Below are 15279 nucleotides of genomic sequence, written 5' to 3'. Positions count from 1 at the left end.
GGTGGAAGTGGCCTCACGGTGGGGGCAGAAGTGGGGGCGGGGCGGAGTTGCCGTCAATAGTGGGGTTGAAATGGGGGCGGGGCAGAGTAGCCGCCGCCGTCAGTCATTAGTGCCGCGCTGAGGATGTCACCGCGCTGGCGCGTCACGTCTGTTCCCTTCATTTAAAGGGGAGAGCCACTGCAAACCCTGCAGCCACTTCAGTGGCAGACACTGGTCCATCAGGGAGGGTATTGGCCAGGCCAGAGGCCTGGTATCCAAGAGGGGGATGTCAGGCTGCCTGTTGGCGGCTCGGCCGAACCCGTGGCAATAATTGTTGGCCTGTCCTGGCAGTTGGCCGACAGAAAAAATTAACATGGTGTCGATGGCGGCACCACCTCCCCTTGAAGGGCAGCCGTGCCGCCAAGCAACAGAGAGCACATCGACACAAAAAACTGTTGGGGACAGCAACCGGCGGTAGGCCCGCCCCCACTGGGGCAATACCGGGAAAGGGGACATTTCCCTCGGGGCAATTTTGCGAGGGGGTCCCCGCCAATCGGTGCACGCCGCGGCTGGAAAACGGGCGGAGTGCCCCGGACACCGCTCCAAACCGGAGGACAGGCAATTTACAAAATGGCAGCCACTCTGTGGAGGACTGGCGGCCATTCCGCTCCGACCCGTGGCCACTGCTTTCAGGCTGCCAGAGGCCTTATCGGAAGGGGCAATTTTGGCTCCTGACCAGCATGGTGATAGATGTAGCAGGGAGAGAGATGCTGTAGGAGTAAGCTTGGCAAGTTGCTGCAGTGGTAAATATTGCATATTTGCTGATTAAAGACTTGTGCCTTGTAGATAATGGAAAGGCTTTGGGGAGTCAGAAAGTGAGACACTCTCCGCAGAATACCCAGCCTCTGACCTGCTCTTGTTGCCACAGTATTTATGTGGATGGTCCAGTTAAGCTTCTGGTCAATGGTGACTCCCAGGATGTTAATGATGGGGATTCGGCGATAGTGATGCTGTTGAATGTCCAACGACGGTGGTTAGACTCTCGCTGTTGGAGATAGCCATTGCCTGGCACTTGTGTGGCTCGAACGTTACTTGCCACTTATCAGCCCAAGCCTGAATATCGTTTCTGCTTTACTTCCTTATTGAATTTGTTCTCGAGTTCACATCCCCCTGCCAAGCTAGTTTAAACTCTCCCCAACAGCACTAGCCAAAACTTCCCATGAGGATATTGGTCCCAGTGCTGTTGAGATGCATCCCATCCGGTTTGTACAGGTCCCATCTCCCCCATAAGCGGTCCCTATGCCTCAATAATTTAAAGCCCTCCCTCCTATACCAACTCTCCAGCCACGCATTCATCCTCTCTATCCTTGTACTTATTAGCACATGGCACCGGTAGCAGCCTAGAGATTACTACCCTTGAGGTCCTACTCTTTAATTTTCTTCCTAACTCCCTAAATTCTGCCTGTAGGACCTCATCCCTCTTTCTACCTATGTCGTTGGTCCCGATATGGACCACGACCTCTAGCTGTTTACCCTCTTCCCCAGAATGCCCTGCGTCTGCTCTGACATCCTTGACCCTGGCATCTGGAGTCACGTCTGCAGCCGCAGAAACGCCGCTCTGTTCCCCTAACTATAGAATCCCCTATCACTAGAGATCTTTTATACTTCGTCCCTCCTCCCTGTGCAACTGAGCCACCCATAGTGGCCTTGGAATTGACTCTGGCTGCACTCCCCAGAGGCTCAGAAGTGAATATCAGTTTGAAAGCGAGATGGACTCACGAAGGACTCCTGCACTACCTGCCTAGCATTCTTACTTTGTCTGGTGGTCACTCACTTCCTCTCTGCCTGCACACGTTTAAGCTGTGGGGTGACCACTTCCTGAAACGTGCTATCCACGTAGCTCTCAGTCTCACGGATGCACTGTATTGACTCCAGCCGCCGCTTAAGCTCTGAAACGCGGAGCTCGAGTAGTTGAAGCTGGAGACACCTCCTGCACATATGGTTGTCTAGGCCGCGCGAAGCATCCAGGACTTCCCACATGTCGCAGGATGTGCCCTGCAATCCCTCTAATTAGACTTATCTAATTAAAAGAGAAAAAGAGGGGTACTTACCAATCAAATAGCCAACCACTTACCTGCCTGGATGAAGGGCTAAGTGAATTCTTCGCCTACCTCCGACCCTCCTGCTCCTCGGACTCCTGCCCTCCCGAACTCAAGGACCTTCCGCTCTTGGACTCTCCCGAACTCACGGATCAACTGAACTCACGGATCTCCCACTGTCACAGGATAGTGATTGGGAGTGGGAACACTGACCAATTTATCTCCCTGCCTAACCCAAGGCTAAAGTGAACTAAAGCAGTCTCCCAGAAGCAAGCCACCTGCCCTGGCTTCTTGCCTGCAGGAGATATCTGGCCAAGAGAAAGTGGTTCTTTCCCAGAGAGAGAATGGAGACAGGAAAGAGGATGCATGCCCTGATTGGAGATTGATATACCCTCCAAAATAAAAGTCATATCACCACAGCTCGAGTTACTTTTCTTATTTGCTGAAAGATACAGTTCAAAAGTACAAAGTTTGAACTCTTACAAAAATGTTAATTGCCAACTTTTCTACCTTACAGGGGTTTCTGGTGCTATTCTGAAAGCAGGCGGGCAATCGTTAGTGGATGAATGTAATCAACTGGGTGAGTAATTATATGGCATATGCTCTTCATACAGGTAAAGGCAAGCTCAGAATGAAACGTATTTTGTAGTAAGAATAATGGTTTGGCAGTCACCTGTCAGAAGATAATGGGCTCAAAGATAAAGCTAGGATCAGCCTCAAAGTTCAGAAGGTACAGGAGGACATTTTAAAATTAATTTTAGATGAGCTATAATTAATATTATGACATTTCTCTTAAACACAGAGACGGAACAATTCAGTACCTTAGCACTTCCAGTAAGGGCCAAGCAGGGGCGCTAACGGGACGCTGAGACAGTTGTTCTGTGGCGAGGTAAATCCAATCAAGCACGGCAAATCCACTGCCCCCCTCTCTCCCTCGCCTGGAGCACCGCCATTATGAGTTACCAGGGAGTTCAGCGCCAGGCATATTGTGCCGTCAGTGAGCGAACGCACACTGGGCCCCTGATCTGCAAAATTCATTGTCGCCCCCTGCCTTAACGCCTCGCCCCGACAGCATCAGGGAGAGGAGGCATCAAGCAATTAGATGCAGGCTCCAGGGGCACTACTTAAAGGGATCATGAGTAATGAGTCACAGCTGTCAGGTTAGTACTATTTCACTGCTTCCTTGTCAATTTGACATTGTGCAACAGTTGAATGCAGTCATTTAAAGGTTGATTAGTCTCTGGAATATTGTGGCTACTAAAGATTAGTGACATTTTTATTCTCACAACATATCACATATCAAAGTGCTACACTCGAATGAGGTTCGACAGCATCAATGTGGCAATGATGACTTGCGATTAGACTGCACCTGATATTACTTAGCGCTTTGAATGTAACGTCACTGAGTTAGGCCATTAGCGCTTGATTTAGCGCTCCAATCCTTTGAGCAATGAGACTAAATTTTGAGTGCTGTGTGATTCATTAGTACCTGGCACTAAATCTCAAACTTTTCTAAAGTTACTGCCCTCTCTTTGGCTATAATGAATTTCACCCTCAGAAGACCTAGTAAAATTAAAGGTCTGGATATAATTTATGTTGGTACTTAAAACATGTAATTGAATTGGAAATCTATAAATTTAACAACTGTTACTAAAATTATTCTGAAGCAGGAGCAGTAACTGAAACATAGGTTTAGATATCATTTTCTATTTGCTTAATGGAGTATTTTCAGTTTGAAGTTTGGATGTGGACCGAACAATGACAGATGAAATTTAATGTAGATAAGTGCAAATTATGAACAACACATGTACTCCATGAATTCTGGTGAAATAGCTAAGGAAGAAGGTGAAAGAGATCTAGAAGTCTTAGGATGTCTGTGCTAAATATGTCCAACCAATTAGTAGAGCAGCAATCAACAAAGCCAACAGACTACCAGTCAGAGGAAGTCATGATCAAGCTGTACACTGCTCTGGTCAGATGGCTCCTTGAGTCCAGTTCTATTGCTAAGGCACAAGAGAGATATTCAAGAGTTGCTGGCGTTGCAGAGAGGAACCACCAGGCTAATTTCAAGTGTCAAAGGTCTGAGTACCAGGGGACACAGTCTTAGGTTGGGGGGGCGGGCCATTTGGGACGGAGATGAGGAGAAACTTCTTCACTCAGCATTGTTAACCTGTGGAATTCCCTGCCGCAGAGAGTTGTTGATGCCAGTTCATTGTATATATTCAAGAGGGAGTTAGATATGGCCCTTATGGCTAAGGGGATCAAGGGATATGGAGAGAAAGCAGGAAAGGGGTACTGAGGGAAGGATCAGCCATGATCTTATTGAATGGCGGTGCAGGCTCGAAGGGCCGAATGGCCTACTCCTGCACCTATTTTCTATGTTTCTATGAATTGTGATGCCTGGAAAGGAGGAGTCTGAGAGGTGACCATATAAAATGTTCATAAGAAAATTAAGGGAATGGAAATGGTAATTCTGGAATACTACTTAAAATTAAATTACAAAACTAAGACAAGGAAAGGTAGATTCAAGGTATTAAAAACTAAATTTAGGACTAATATCAGAAAATTCTCCTTCACACAAAGAGCGATCAATGCACGAAATAGACTGCCAGATAGATTATCATAGGCAGTCCCTCGGAATCGAGGAAGACTTGCTTCCACTCTAAAAATGTGTTCTTAGGTGACTGAACAGTCCAATATGAGAAACACAGTCCCTGTCACAGGTGGGACAGACAGTCATTGAGGGAAAGGGAGGGTGGGACTGGTTTGCCGCACGCTCTTTCCGCTGCCTGCACTTGATTTCTGCATGCTCTCGGCGATGAGACTCGAAGTGCTTTAGCGCCTTTCCGGATGCACTTCCTCCACTTAGGGCGGTCTTTGGCCAGGGACTCCCAGGTGTCGGTGGGGATATTATCAGGGAGGCTTTGAGGGTGTCCTTGAAACATTTCCTCTGCCCACCTTTGGCTCGTTTGCCGTGAAGGAGTTCCGAGTAGGGCGCTTGCTTTGGAAGTCTCGTGTCAGGCATGCAAACAATGTGGCCTGCCCAGCAGAGCTGATCAAGTGTGGTCAGTGCTTCAATGCTGGGGTTGTTGGCCTGGTCGAGGACACGAATGTTGATGCATCTGTCCTTCCAGGGGATTTGCAGGATCTTGCGGAGATATCGTTGGTGATATTTCTCCAGCGACTTGAGGTGTCTACTGTACATGGTCCATGTCTCTGAGCCATATAGGAGGGCGGGTATTACTACAGTCCTGTAGACCATGAGGTTGGTGACAGATTTGAGGGCCTGGTCTTTGAACACTCTTTTCCTCAGGCGGCCAAAGGCTGCACTGACGCACTGGAGGCGGTGTTGAATCTCATCGTCAATGTCTGCCCTTGTTGATAAGAGGCTTGGGAAATGGTCCATGTTTTCCAGGGCCGCGCCGTGGATCTTGATGACTGGGAGGGGGGCAGTGCTGTGCGGCAGGGACAAGTTGGTGGAGGACCTTTGTCTTACGGATGTTTAGTGTAAGGCGCATGCTTTCGTACGCCTCAGTGATTATGTTGACTATGACTTGGAGTTCAGCCTCTGTTTGTGCGCAGATGCAGGCATCGTTCGCGTACTGTAGCTCGCCGACAGTGGTTGGGGTGGTCTGGATCTGGCCTGGAGACGACGAAGGTTGACCAGGTTCCCACTGGTTCTGTAGTTCAGTTCCACTTCAGCGGGGAGCTTGTTGAGTGTGAGGTGGAGCATGGCAGCGAGGAAGATTGAGAAGAGGGTTGGCGCAATGATGCAGCCCTGCTTGACCCCGGTCCGGACGTGGATTGGGTCTGTAATGGATATGTTGGTAAGGATCATGGCCTGCATGTCGTCGTGGAGCAGGCGGAGGAAGGTGATGAACTTTTGGGGGCAGCCGAAACGGAGAAGGACGCTTCGCAGACCCTCGCGGTTGACAGTGTCAAAGGCCTTTGTAAGGTCAAAGAAGGCCATGTACAAGGGATGGTTCTGTTCCCTGCATTTTTCCTGCAGCTGTCGCACTGTAAAAATCATGTCTGTTGTGCCCCGTTGGGGACGAAATCCACACTGTGACCCCGGGAGGAGCTCCTCTGCCACAGGGAGAAGATGGTTGAGGAGGACTCGAGCGACGACTTTCCCAGTGGCTGATAACAGGGAGATTACTCTTAGTTGCCGCAGTCGGACTTGTACCTATTTTAAAGATGGTCACGATCATTGCATCTCTGAGATCTCCCGGCATGCTCTCCTCCCTCCAGATGAGAGAGATGAGGTAATGCATTCGCACCAACAGTGCCTCTCTGCCATACTTCAGTGCCTCAGCAGGGATTCCATCCGCTACCGTAGCCTTGTTGTTCTTAAGCTGTCTTACGGCTTTTTCTACTTCGTGCAGGTCTGGGGTTTTCCTAAGGTGGTGGCGGGTAGCATGCTGCGGGATGGAGTCGAGGACACTTAAGTCATAGTCCACAAGATGGCTGCCGGGATGGCAGCTCCCTAGAGAGCTCCCCTACCAAAACAACCTTATCCTTGCCATCTGTCGCCATCCGACACCTTTCCAACACCCAACCTCCCCCCTTCCACTGTTTAAACTTCTCCTGGCCTTAACAGACCCTAATAGGGGATGCATTTCTCTACTTAAAACCCTAAATCCCACAAATTTGGGCCTACCTCAGGCGCAAACCTTCCCTCCGAATCTCCACCCATCAGTGACTATCCTCCAACCAGTGGCGACCGAGCCTCCTGCAGCGGCGACCTGGACCTCTTCCCTCCTTCGGCGACCTCCTCCTTGGACGTGACCGACTCAGCTGCCCCACCCGATCCCCAAATCCTCGACGGCGCCCGGTGAGCCACATACCAGGCCTCCTCCCCTCCAGTGAAAGCGGCTGGGCCTCTCGTCCTTCAACGGCAGCAGGACCCCTCCACCTCAATGACGATCGATCCTCCTCCCCTTCAACGACGACTGGGCCTCTCCTTCTCCACTGACGACCTGGCGTCTTTTCTTGCAGCACAATGGCTGTCAGATAGAGTGTTGAAGGCAAACACCCTCGAATTATTTCAGAAACAATTGGATGCTGGATTGGGGAGCATTTGGGGTTATTCTGGATGGATGGATTTCGATGGACCGAATGTCCTTCCTCACCCATAACTAGCTTGTGACCTTGTGAGGTTGTGGATGACACATCGGGGCTGAAATTCACCCCGCCCGAAACGGGTCACACCATCCGCTTTTGAAGTGATTTCTCCGCCGCGTCGGATGAGGTTGCCTCTTTCAGCACTTTGTCGGTTTTTTTTTAAGCGGACCAGAAGTCGGTCATAATGGGGGCAGAAGTGGGGCAGTAAGTAGTGCAGAGGGGCGGAACTGAAGGCAGGACGCCGTCTCCGCCACTGTCAAGTCAGCAGCGGAGCAGTGATGAGGTCATTACGCGTGTGTCATCCTGTCTCTCCCTTTCGCTTAAAGGGGAGAGAGGCAGCGATTTGTTAGGTTCGGTCCACTGGGCCACCAGGGAGGGTTTCGGGCAGGCCAGCAGTCTGGCACCCAAGAGGGAGTGCCAGGCTGCCTGTTGTGGCCCGGCCGAACCTGAGGGTATACCGAAAGTCGGCCAGCAAAAAAAAAAATGGCGGCCAAGGCAGTGGGCCCTCACCTTTAATGGCCACCGAGCAGCCAAGTCCCACACACAGAAAACAAGGTGCACAGACAGAAAAAGCTGTCGGAGGCACCGCTCGGTGTGTGGAAGAATTTTAAAGCTGAATTTTGCTGGAGGTGCGGGAGATCGGTGGTGCGCGCTTTGCTTACGCACTTGGGACCGGTTGGCAGCGGCGGGGAGGAAGTGGTGACCACCAGAAAAATCCCCGAGCTGAATTTCGCTGCCGGTGGCCGAGCCCGGCAGTCAGCGGCCACTCGACTCCGCCGCTCAGCTGCCGGTTTCCGGTGGTAAGTAGCCTTTTTGGGGAGCTGAATTTCGGCCCCATCCTTTTAAGAAAAACATCTATCATCATTTGAACTTACAGAGTCAGCTTATCTGTGTGCTACCAACGAGTTATTGAATTGATGACAATAGAAGTAGCTTTGAGTTAAGTCAGACTTCTCTTTTTTTCCGCCACAGGAACCCAAAGCATTGATAGTGTTGCAACCACAGCGGCAGGAAATCTTCGAGTAAAATACATTCTGCATTTGGTTGCATGGACTAAAGTGAAACATATAAAAGCATCTTTTGGCAAGATTCTAAAGGAATGTGAAAACCTAAAAATAAGTTCCGTGTCTTTTCCAGCAATGGGAACAGGTAGGTTTCAGTACAAAATGCACGCGGTATATCGATTACCTTTGTACAAACATATGTGTTAGAGAAGAATATATAGTCAGAGGTGGTTCAGTAACTCCAGTGTGAGACAATTGCACTCCCAAGTACAAACCACAGTTTTAAACACAATTTTTTTCTGGTATTTACAGTCAGGCTCCTGCCGATTGAAAGTTTACTCTTAGCGGCAGAGTCCAGTAAATCATTTGAAAGATATCCCTTCTCCGCACTATTAAAGCACACAACCAAGTAATGACATTGACAGTTCCCAGGGAAATGTCTTCCTGCTCATCCAGTACTCGATGTCGGACAAGCAATCTGACAATTTAGAGACCGTGGAGGAGTCAAGTGAAGTGGTGGTGAAGTAGAGCTGTGTGTCGTCAGCGTACATGTGGAAACTGACGCTGTGTTTCCGGATGATGTCGCCAAGGTGCAGTATGTAGTGAGAAATAGGAGGGGGCCAAGGATAGATCCTTGGGGGACACAGAGAGAACGATGTAGGAGCGGGATGGGAAGCTATTGTAGGTGATTCTCTGGCTACAATTAAATAGATAAGAATGGAACCAGGCGAGTGCAGTCCCACCCAGCTGGATGACGGTGAAGAGGCGTTGGAGACGGATAGAGTGGTCAATCATGTCAAAGGCTACAGACAAGTCAAGAAGGACAAGGAGGGATAGTTTACCTTTGTCAGTCACAAAAGGTGTCATTTGTGACTTTGATAAGAGCCGTTTCGGTACCTTAGCAGCAGCGGAAACCTGATTGGAGGGATTCAAACAAGGAGTTCAGGGAAATATGGGCAAGGTTTTGGGAGGCGATAACACGTTCAAGGACTTTGGAGAGGAAAGGGAGGTTGGAGATGGGTGGTAGATTGCATGGAAGGAGGGAGTCAAAGGTTTTCGAGGAGAGGAATGATGGTGGCAGATTTGAAGCAGAGGGAGTTACTTCCTGAGGACAGTTAACAATATCAGCTAACATGGGAGCCAGAAAAGGAAGTTGGGTGAATATTGGGAAGACCAAAGCCATTGTCTTCGGCCCCCACCACAAACCTCGTTCCCTAGCCACCGACGCCATCCCTCTCCCTAGCATCTGTCTGAAGCTGAACCAAATTGTTCGCAACCTTGGAGTCATATTTGACCTTAAATGCGTGTCTGACCACATATCCATGCCATAACTAAGATCGCCAATTTTCACCCATTGCCTCAGCTTATCTGCTGCTGAAACCCTCATCCATTCCTTTGTTACCTCTAGACTTGACTATTCCAATGCAGTCCTGGCTGGCTTCCAATGTTCTACTCTACTTAAGCTTGAGGTCATCCAAAACTTGGCTGCCCGTGTTCTAACTTGCACCAAGTCCTGTTCACCCATCACCTCTGTGCTCGCTGACCTACATTGGCTCCCGGTTAAGCAACACCTCAATTAAAAAATTTTCACCTTTGTTTTCAAATCCCTCCATGGCCTCACCCCTGCCTATCTCTGTCTCCCACAACCCCCCGAGATATCTGCGCTCCATTAATTCTGCCATATTGAGCATCCCTGATTTTAATCGCTCAATCATTGGTGGCCGTGCCTTCAGTTGCCTGGGCCGTAAGCTCTGGAATTCCTTGCCTAAACCTCAACGCCTTTCTACCTCTCTTTTCTCCTTTAAGATGCTCCTTAAAATCTACCTCGTTCCCCACCCTAATTTCTCTTTATGTGGCTCGGTGTTAAATCTTTTCTTTTATAACACTCCTGTGAAGCGCCTTGGGACGTTTTACTAGGGTTATAAATCTATCGAATTCTCTACCCCAGAGAGCTGTGGAGGCTGGGTCATTGAATATATTTAAAGTGGAGATAGACAGATTTTTGAGCGATAAGGAAATAAAGGGTTATGGGGAGCGGGCAGGAAAGTGTAGCTGAGTCCATGATCTTATTAAATGGTGGAGCAGGCTCGAGGAGCTAGGTGGCTTACACTGCTCCTATTTCTTATATAAATACATTTTAGTAGAAGAACCAGTCATAAAGTAGTAGACAGTAGCAAAAAAAAACAAAATCTACAGTGGTGAAATAAGGAATCTGTGAAGCTTTAAAATCATTGTTTTATTTTAGCTTTTCTTAAGTTGCCTTCCATCTTTCCCCAGCACCTAGCAGCCCTGGACACCATTGTTACCAGTGGCAAGATCACCTTTTAAGCAGGCCAGTTGTTTTAAGGTCACAAGGTCCAATTGCTTTAAGTAAATATAGACAAAGTTTAGTTGTTTGCTGAGAGAAATTTATAGACTAGAATTTGTTTGACAGTTTCAGGCTGCAGCTCAGAAGCACCCAGCATTTTAAAATTTGCACCTGTAACAAAGTGAGATGTCTGGATTGTTACAGGGTAAGGTTCTATTGTGGTGCCACTCTGCCATGATCAAATAGCTTGTGGCCACCCTCTGGTTCAGCTTGCACATGAAGAATGGTCACTTGAGCAAAGTACTGCAGGTTATCCGCTGCCTGTGGAACTGAACCCCACCAAAGAGGTCTTAAGATGAGGGGAGGGGAGAAAATTACAGTAGAAATTGAAAATAAAAATGCATTAGAAATAATTGATAGCAAAGCAATGTAGTCAAGGATGTTAATAGTTTGATTACATTACAGCCGTTGCTTTTGTTAAACTTTCTCATTGCATTGAATTTAACCACACAAATCTACTGCCTTTTTGTTTAGGGCAAGGAAAACTGAATCCCAGTGATAGTGTGAATGCACTGCTGGATGCAATAAGTGATTATGTGGTAGACTTCACTCAGCCTTCACTGTCTGTGATAAGGCTTATTTTGTTCAATTCACTGATGATGGATCCGTTTCGCCAGTGTATGGAGCAGCGTTTCAAAATTTCGCAGTCTGGTGGTGAGGAACTATTTTAGTTGAAGTCAGCTCGATAATCCTGCAGGTGTTTTTCATAATGTTGAAAACCATTTCAGTAATTACTCCAATTTTGCACTGTTAGCATCAAGCTGTCGCAAGTCACCCTTGTCCCACAATGTGCCACAATATCAGAGGAAGCAACCCCATGGGGCCAGTATAACTTTCTCATTTGCTGCATTAACCAGTCTTGACACCTCACGGAATGAGATAGTCAATTTAGTGCTGGATTGTGGTCAGTTTTGTGCTGTGGGTTGCATCCACTAAGAGTTAGGTTAAGATTGCCCAAACGCATTCAAAGCAAGGTTCTTACCGGCACCAGAGAGAAAAAAATGTTACCTCGTCATTCTGGATTGGGTTGTAACCCATGTCGAAACCAAGGAATAGTGCTCTAACTTACTTTTATTGTACTTTGCACTTTTGAAATATATACTATGACGTTACAGATTTGTAGTTATTCTGAGGCACATTGTGAAAAATCTACTGTCAATCAAATTGAGGTCTGGTATATTCTGAAGGGGCACCGTTTAAGGTTGATTATTGTCAGTAATTAATCCGTCTGTAGTTATTTTAACATTTCTGTATTTGCTGTATTGCAGAGCCTGCCATATCTGTAATTCCACCTGAATTGGAGGGAGGTTGGGATGACTGGGGTATACTTGAATAATTTGTATAGAACCACAGTTCAGCTTATTTACTTTGGCACTCTCAGACTTCAAAGACCACAAACAAATGTTAATGTTAGAAAAGAGCGAAAAAAGTGGATTAGAAAGAAAAAAAGTACGATAAAGTTAAAGCAAAATAAACCAGGAAGGAAGAGAGAATAGGGGGACAGAGTGAGTGAGCAGAACTAAAGGGCTAGAAATCAACCGGGGCCCTAAATTTTGAAAATTTGAGAAAGTAGTGGCAGGCGCTAATCATTCTCTCCTTCAGCAATATTCAGTTTTAGCGCTCCAAGAGGGATATGGAGCGCTAAATCAAGCACTAACCACTTCTCTTAGGGCACTAAAGTCCGAGAGCACTAAACAATTTCGAGCGCATTGGAAACGGCATGAGAGGCCTCTTGCTTAAAGGGAAGGGCCAATGATGCAGCACAAGCTAATTGTCAGCAGTTCTGTTTTGCAAGGTGACCTGCGCGACTGCCATTACAGCCCCAAACACTCTCACAAAGTGGAAGGCTTTGACATCTTGCACCAGTGAAACATGAAAAACTTTGCGCAGGCACCAGACTAGTGCAAATAATAAAGGTTGCGCTAACTGAAAACCATTCCCTTTAATTACTGCTCCCCAAGTGGCCAGTCGAGTTCATGATGCCTTGTCTTGCTGACGTTGTCGGCACAAGGCGATACAGCGGGGGCGAGAGTCAATTTTATATCCGGGGTGATAACGGGGCGTTTGTGCAATTTATGACGTCATGGTCTGCGAGGCGCAAGAGGCACAGGCGCTACGAGTTAGTGCCAGCGCGAAACTGGCACTGAAGCTCGCGGGCATTGCTGCATTCGCCGCGCCCAGTCGCTAACCTTTGAGCATCCCGTTAGCACCCCCCCAGGCGCTAATGGGAGGCACTAACCTACCGAATTTCTAGCCCTAAAGTGTTTTAAATTCTTTATTTTCAACCAAAGTTGAATCGAATATATTTATTTTTATGATTAAAGTTAATATTACAATAATAGTGACTCCTGACATTTAAATAGTTGAGATAGAAAGACACAAAAAAGTCTGAAGCAGTTTCTATTTAATAAAAACTAGTTGCTCTCTTGTGTGTTACATGCAGGGGATGAATTTCCGCGGTGGTTCTCCTGCTCAAAACTTGGGTAGAAGAGCCGCAGAAATCCCAGAAAGATGGTGTAAACGGCACGTGCGCCATTTTCCCAGGGTTCCTGCAGCTCTTCTGCCTGGATTATGGTAGAAGAGGAGGAGAATCATCAGGGATATTCACCCTCCCCAGGAGGTGAGATCAAGTGTAATGTTCAGAAGCAGTGTTAGAGGGCAGGGGATAATTGGACCGGGGCGTCCTCATTTTAAAGTCATATATTCTGTCTTTATTGTTATATTTCCATTATAAATTCCTTTCTCCACAATGAAAAAGGTTGACAGGAAGTGTGGCACAGTCATAAGATTTTTTAATATATTATGTATGTATATGTAATATAAATGTTATTGTTTTTCAGCGCAAACAACTCTTCCAGTGAATCTTGTTTATCCAGTCCAACCTGTTTATCCAGTCGAACGTGTTTATCCAATCATTCTGAGACCAGCAAAGTGTTTGATTGGCATAGTTGAGGTATATGGCATGACAAAGAGTACCATTGCTAAGGCTCAGAAGGATGTTGAAGATCTAATTAAAGAAAACAGTACAAGTAAACTAATCGACAATGAATATGCAGCCTGTTTGTCAAACGACCAAAGGCAACAAATCGCAGATCTCTGTGAAAAACAGCAACTGAAAGTTGAAATCCATCAGAAGAAAATAATAATAGATGGAAACACTGATGTTCTGGAAACCATTTTAAAACTGACTTCTATGCTTCAGTCTGCTAAAGATAGAGAGGATAGAAAGCAGGAAGAGGCTCGGATGAAGACATTTGTCCAGTGGGAGTTTGTGAATAATGAAACATTTCAGCCTTATGATCAGTCTTTAAACTACGACCTTGAGAAAGCTTACCGAGATAAAGAGAAAACCTTAGTTTGTGTGAAAAATGGGAAAACGCAAACTATTAACTTTGACAAAATGCAAGAAGAAGATTCAAAAGGAAATGCAGTGGATATTAAGAGAAGGCTTCTTGAAGGAGGTATGTCAAAACAAGAGGTTAGTTATCTTGCTGAAAGAATTACACAGGAAACCTGATTTACACATCATGCTGAAGGTCCTTAAATTACTTTTAGATTATTTGTTCATTTTCATTTAGACTGTATTTTGAATAAACGCGTGTTCTCCTTTTTGAGCATGTCTCAATATCGAACCTGGAAACCCTGGTTCTGCTACACAGCTGGAAGTGTGGTGGGAACACCAGTAGCTCCAGCAAAGACCCATCCAAATTCTGGGTTCAGGGTCAGTTTATTAAAAGACCAGGGGCTAGCCTTGTGTGTCCACCCTGATCGCTATTGCTATTCCACCTAGATGGAAAGAAATGGCATGTGAACTTTGGGTGAGGATTTGATCAGGTATTGCTTTAGTGCTGTTCATGGTTGAATAACCTACTGATACTCACTGTAAGTTGGCTTACACATAAAGAATAATCACTAGGAGAAGGTGTTGGAGAGCTGCCTGGCCCTGTGGAACTGTACTCTGGCATTAGTCAATGCCTTAGGGAGAGAAGGAACTAAATAAGAGAACAATGGTGGGGGATTCGGAGAGCGACAGTGAGGAGAAAGAGAGGGAGAGATCACAGAGCGGACTAAAGATCGCGGGGAGGGAGGCTGTGAAAAATCGTGGCAGAAGATTTTGAGGGTCCTGGGGATGCACTCCTGCTTTACCTGGCCCACAAGAGATACTAGAGAGCTCTAAAAAATACTTAACTATTGGATCTGGCAGCTCCCAACAACCTTTAGCTGCCGGGTTTCCTCAGCCCTGGAGAACTGGGGCCCCAGCCGTTAAATTCAAATGGCTCCTGAAATCTGAGGAATGACAAAATCTGGTTAAGAATAATAAATTAGCTGAAGGAAGAGAAATAGTGGGTACTTGTTAGACAATGGTTGCCGGTTGGGTGACGGGGAAGAAGTATCCAGGGCTCAGTGCTACTTCTGAGTTACTCACTGACCTGAATTTTGCTACTCAATAAAAATTGGTCAAATTCCATTAGTTTAGGTAGTGGTACAGGTCTGGTTACTGGTCAGGGACAGGAGGGTGTGACTGCATCTCGGGCAGGTAAGGAGACTCTTATGCAGTGCTGGAGGAGCCTCAGCCTTTGCCCTTGTCCAACAGGTATGAGGTTCTTGCTACCTGATAAGATGAGGGCAAAGTCTGCAACATGGATGAGCAAACTGACAATGGCACCGTGGTGCAGGAGGCCATTCGAGTGGGGGGAGTGAAAGG

At 47.0% G+C, this 15279-nt stretch overlaps 1 protein-coding gene and 1 long non-coding RNA gene across 3 annotated transcripts in view; one reads left to right on the top strand and one right to left on the bottom strand.

Annotated features, from left to right (window-relative positions):
* The window catches only part of LOC139259718 (protein mono-ADP-ribosyltransferase PARP14-like), a 175451-nt gene that overhangs the window by 123687 nt on the left and 36485 nt on the right, over positions 1-15279 (top strand). For both annotated transcript variants that reach the window (XM_070875325.1, XM_070875324.1), the window contains 4 exons: positions 2596-2658; positions 8175-8351; positions 11049-11228; positions 13415-14035. In XM_070875325.1, coding sequence (XP_070731426.1) covers positions 2596-2658; positions 8175-8351; positions 11049-11228; positions 13415-14035 — 1041 coding nt within the window. The remainder of the gene's footprint in view (positions 1-2595; positions 2659-8174; positions 8352-11048; positions 11229-13414; positions 14036-15279) is intronic.
* The window catches only part of LOC139259719 (uncharacterized), a 137065-nt gene that overhangs the window by 88579 nt on the left and 33207 nt on the right, over positions 1-15279 (bottom strand). The gene's annotated exons all lie outside the window — the stretch shown is intronic.

Source organism: Pristiophorus japonicus, chromosome 3, assembly GCF_044704955.1.
Source record: "Pristiophorus japonicus isolate sPriJap1 chromosome 3, sPriJap1.hap1, whole genome shotgun sequence".
NCBI lineage: Eukaryota > Metazoa > Chordata > Chondrichthyes > Pristiophoridae > Pristiophorus > Pristiophorus japonicus.
Note: the sequence above shows the minus strand (reverse complement) of the source record. Positions and strands in the feature narration are given on the sequence as shown.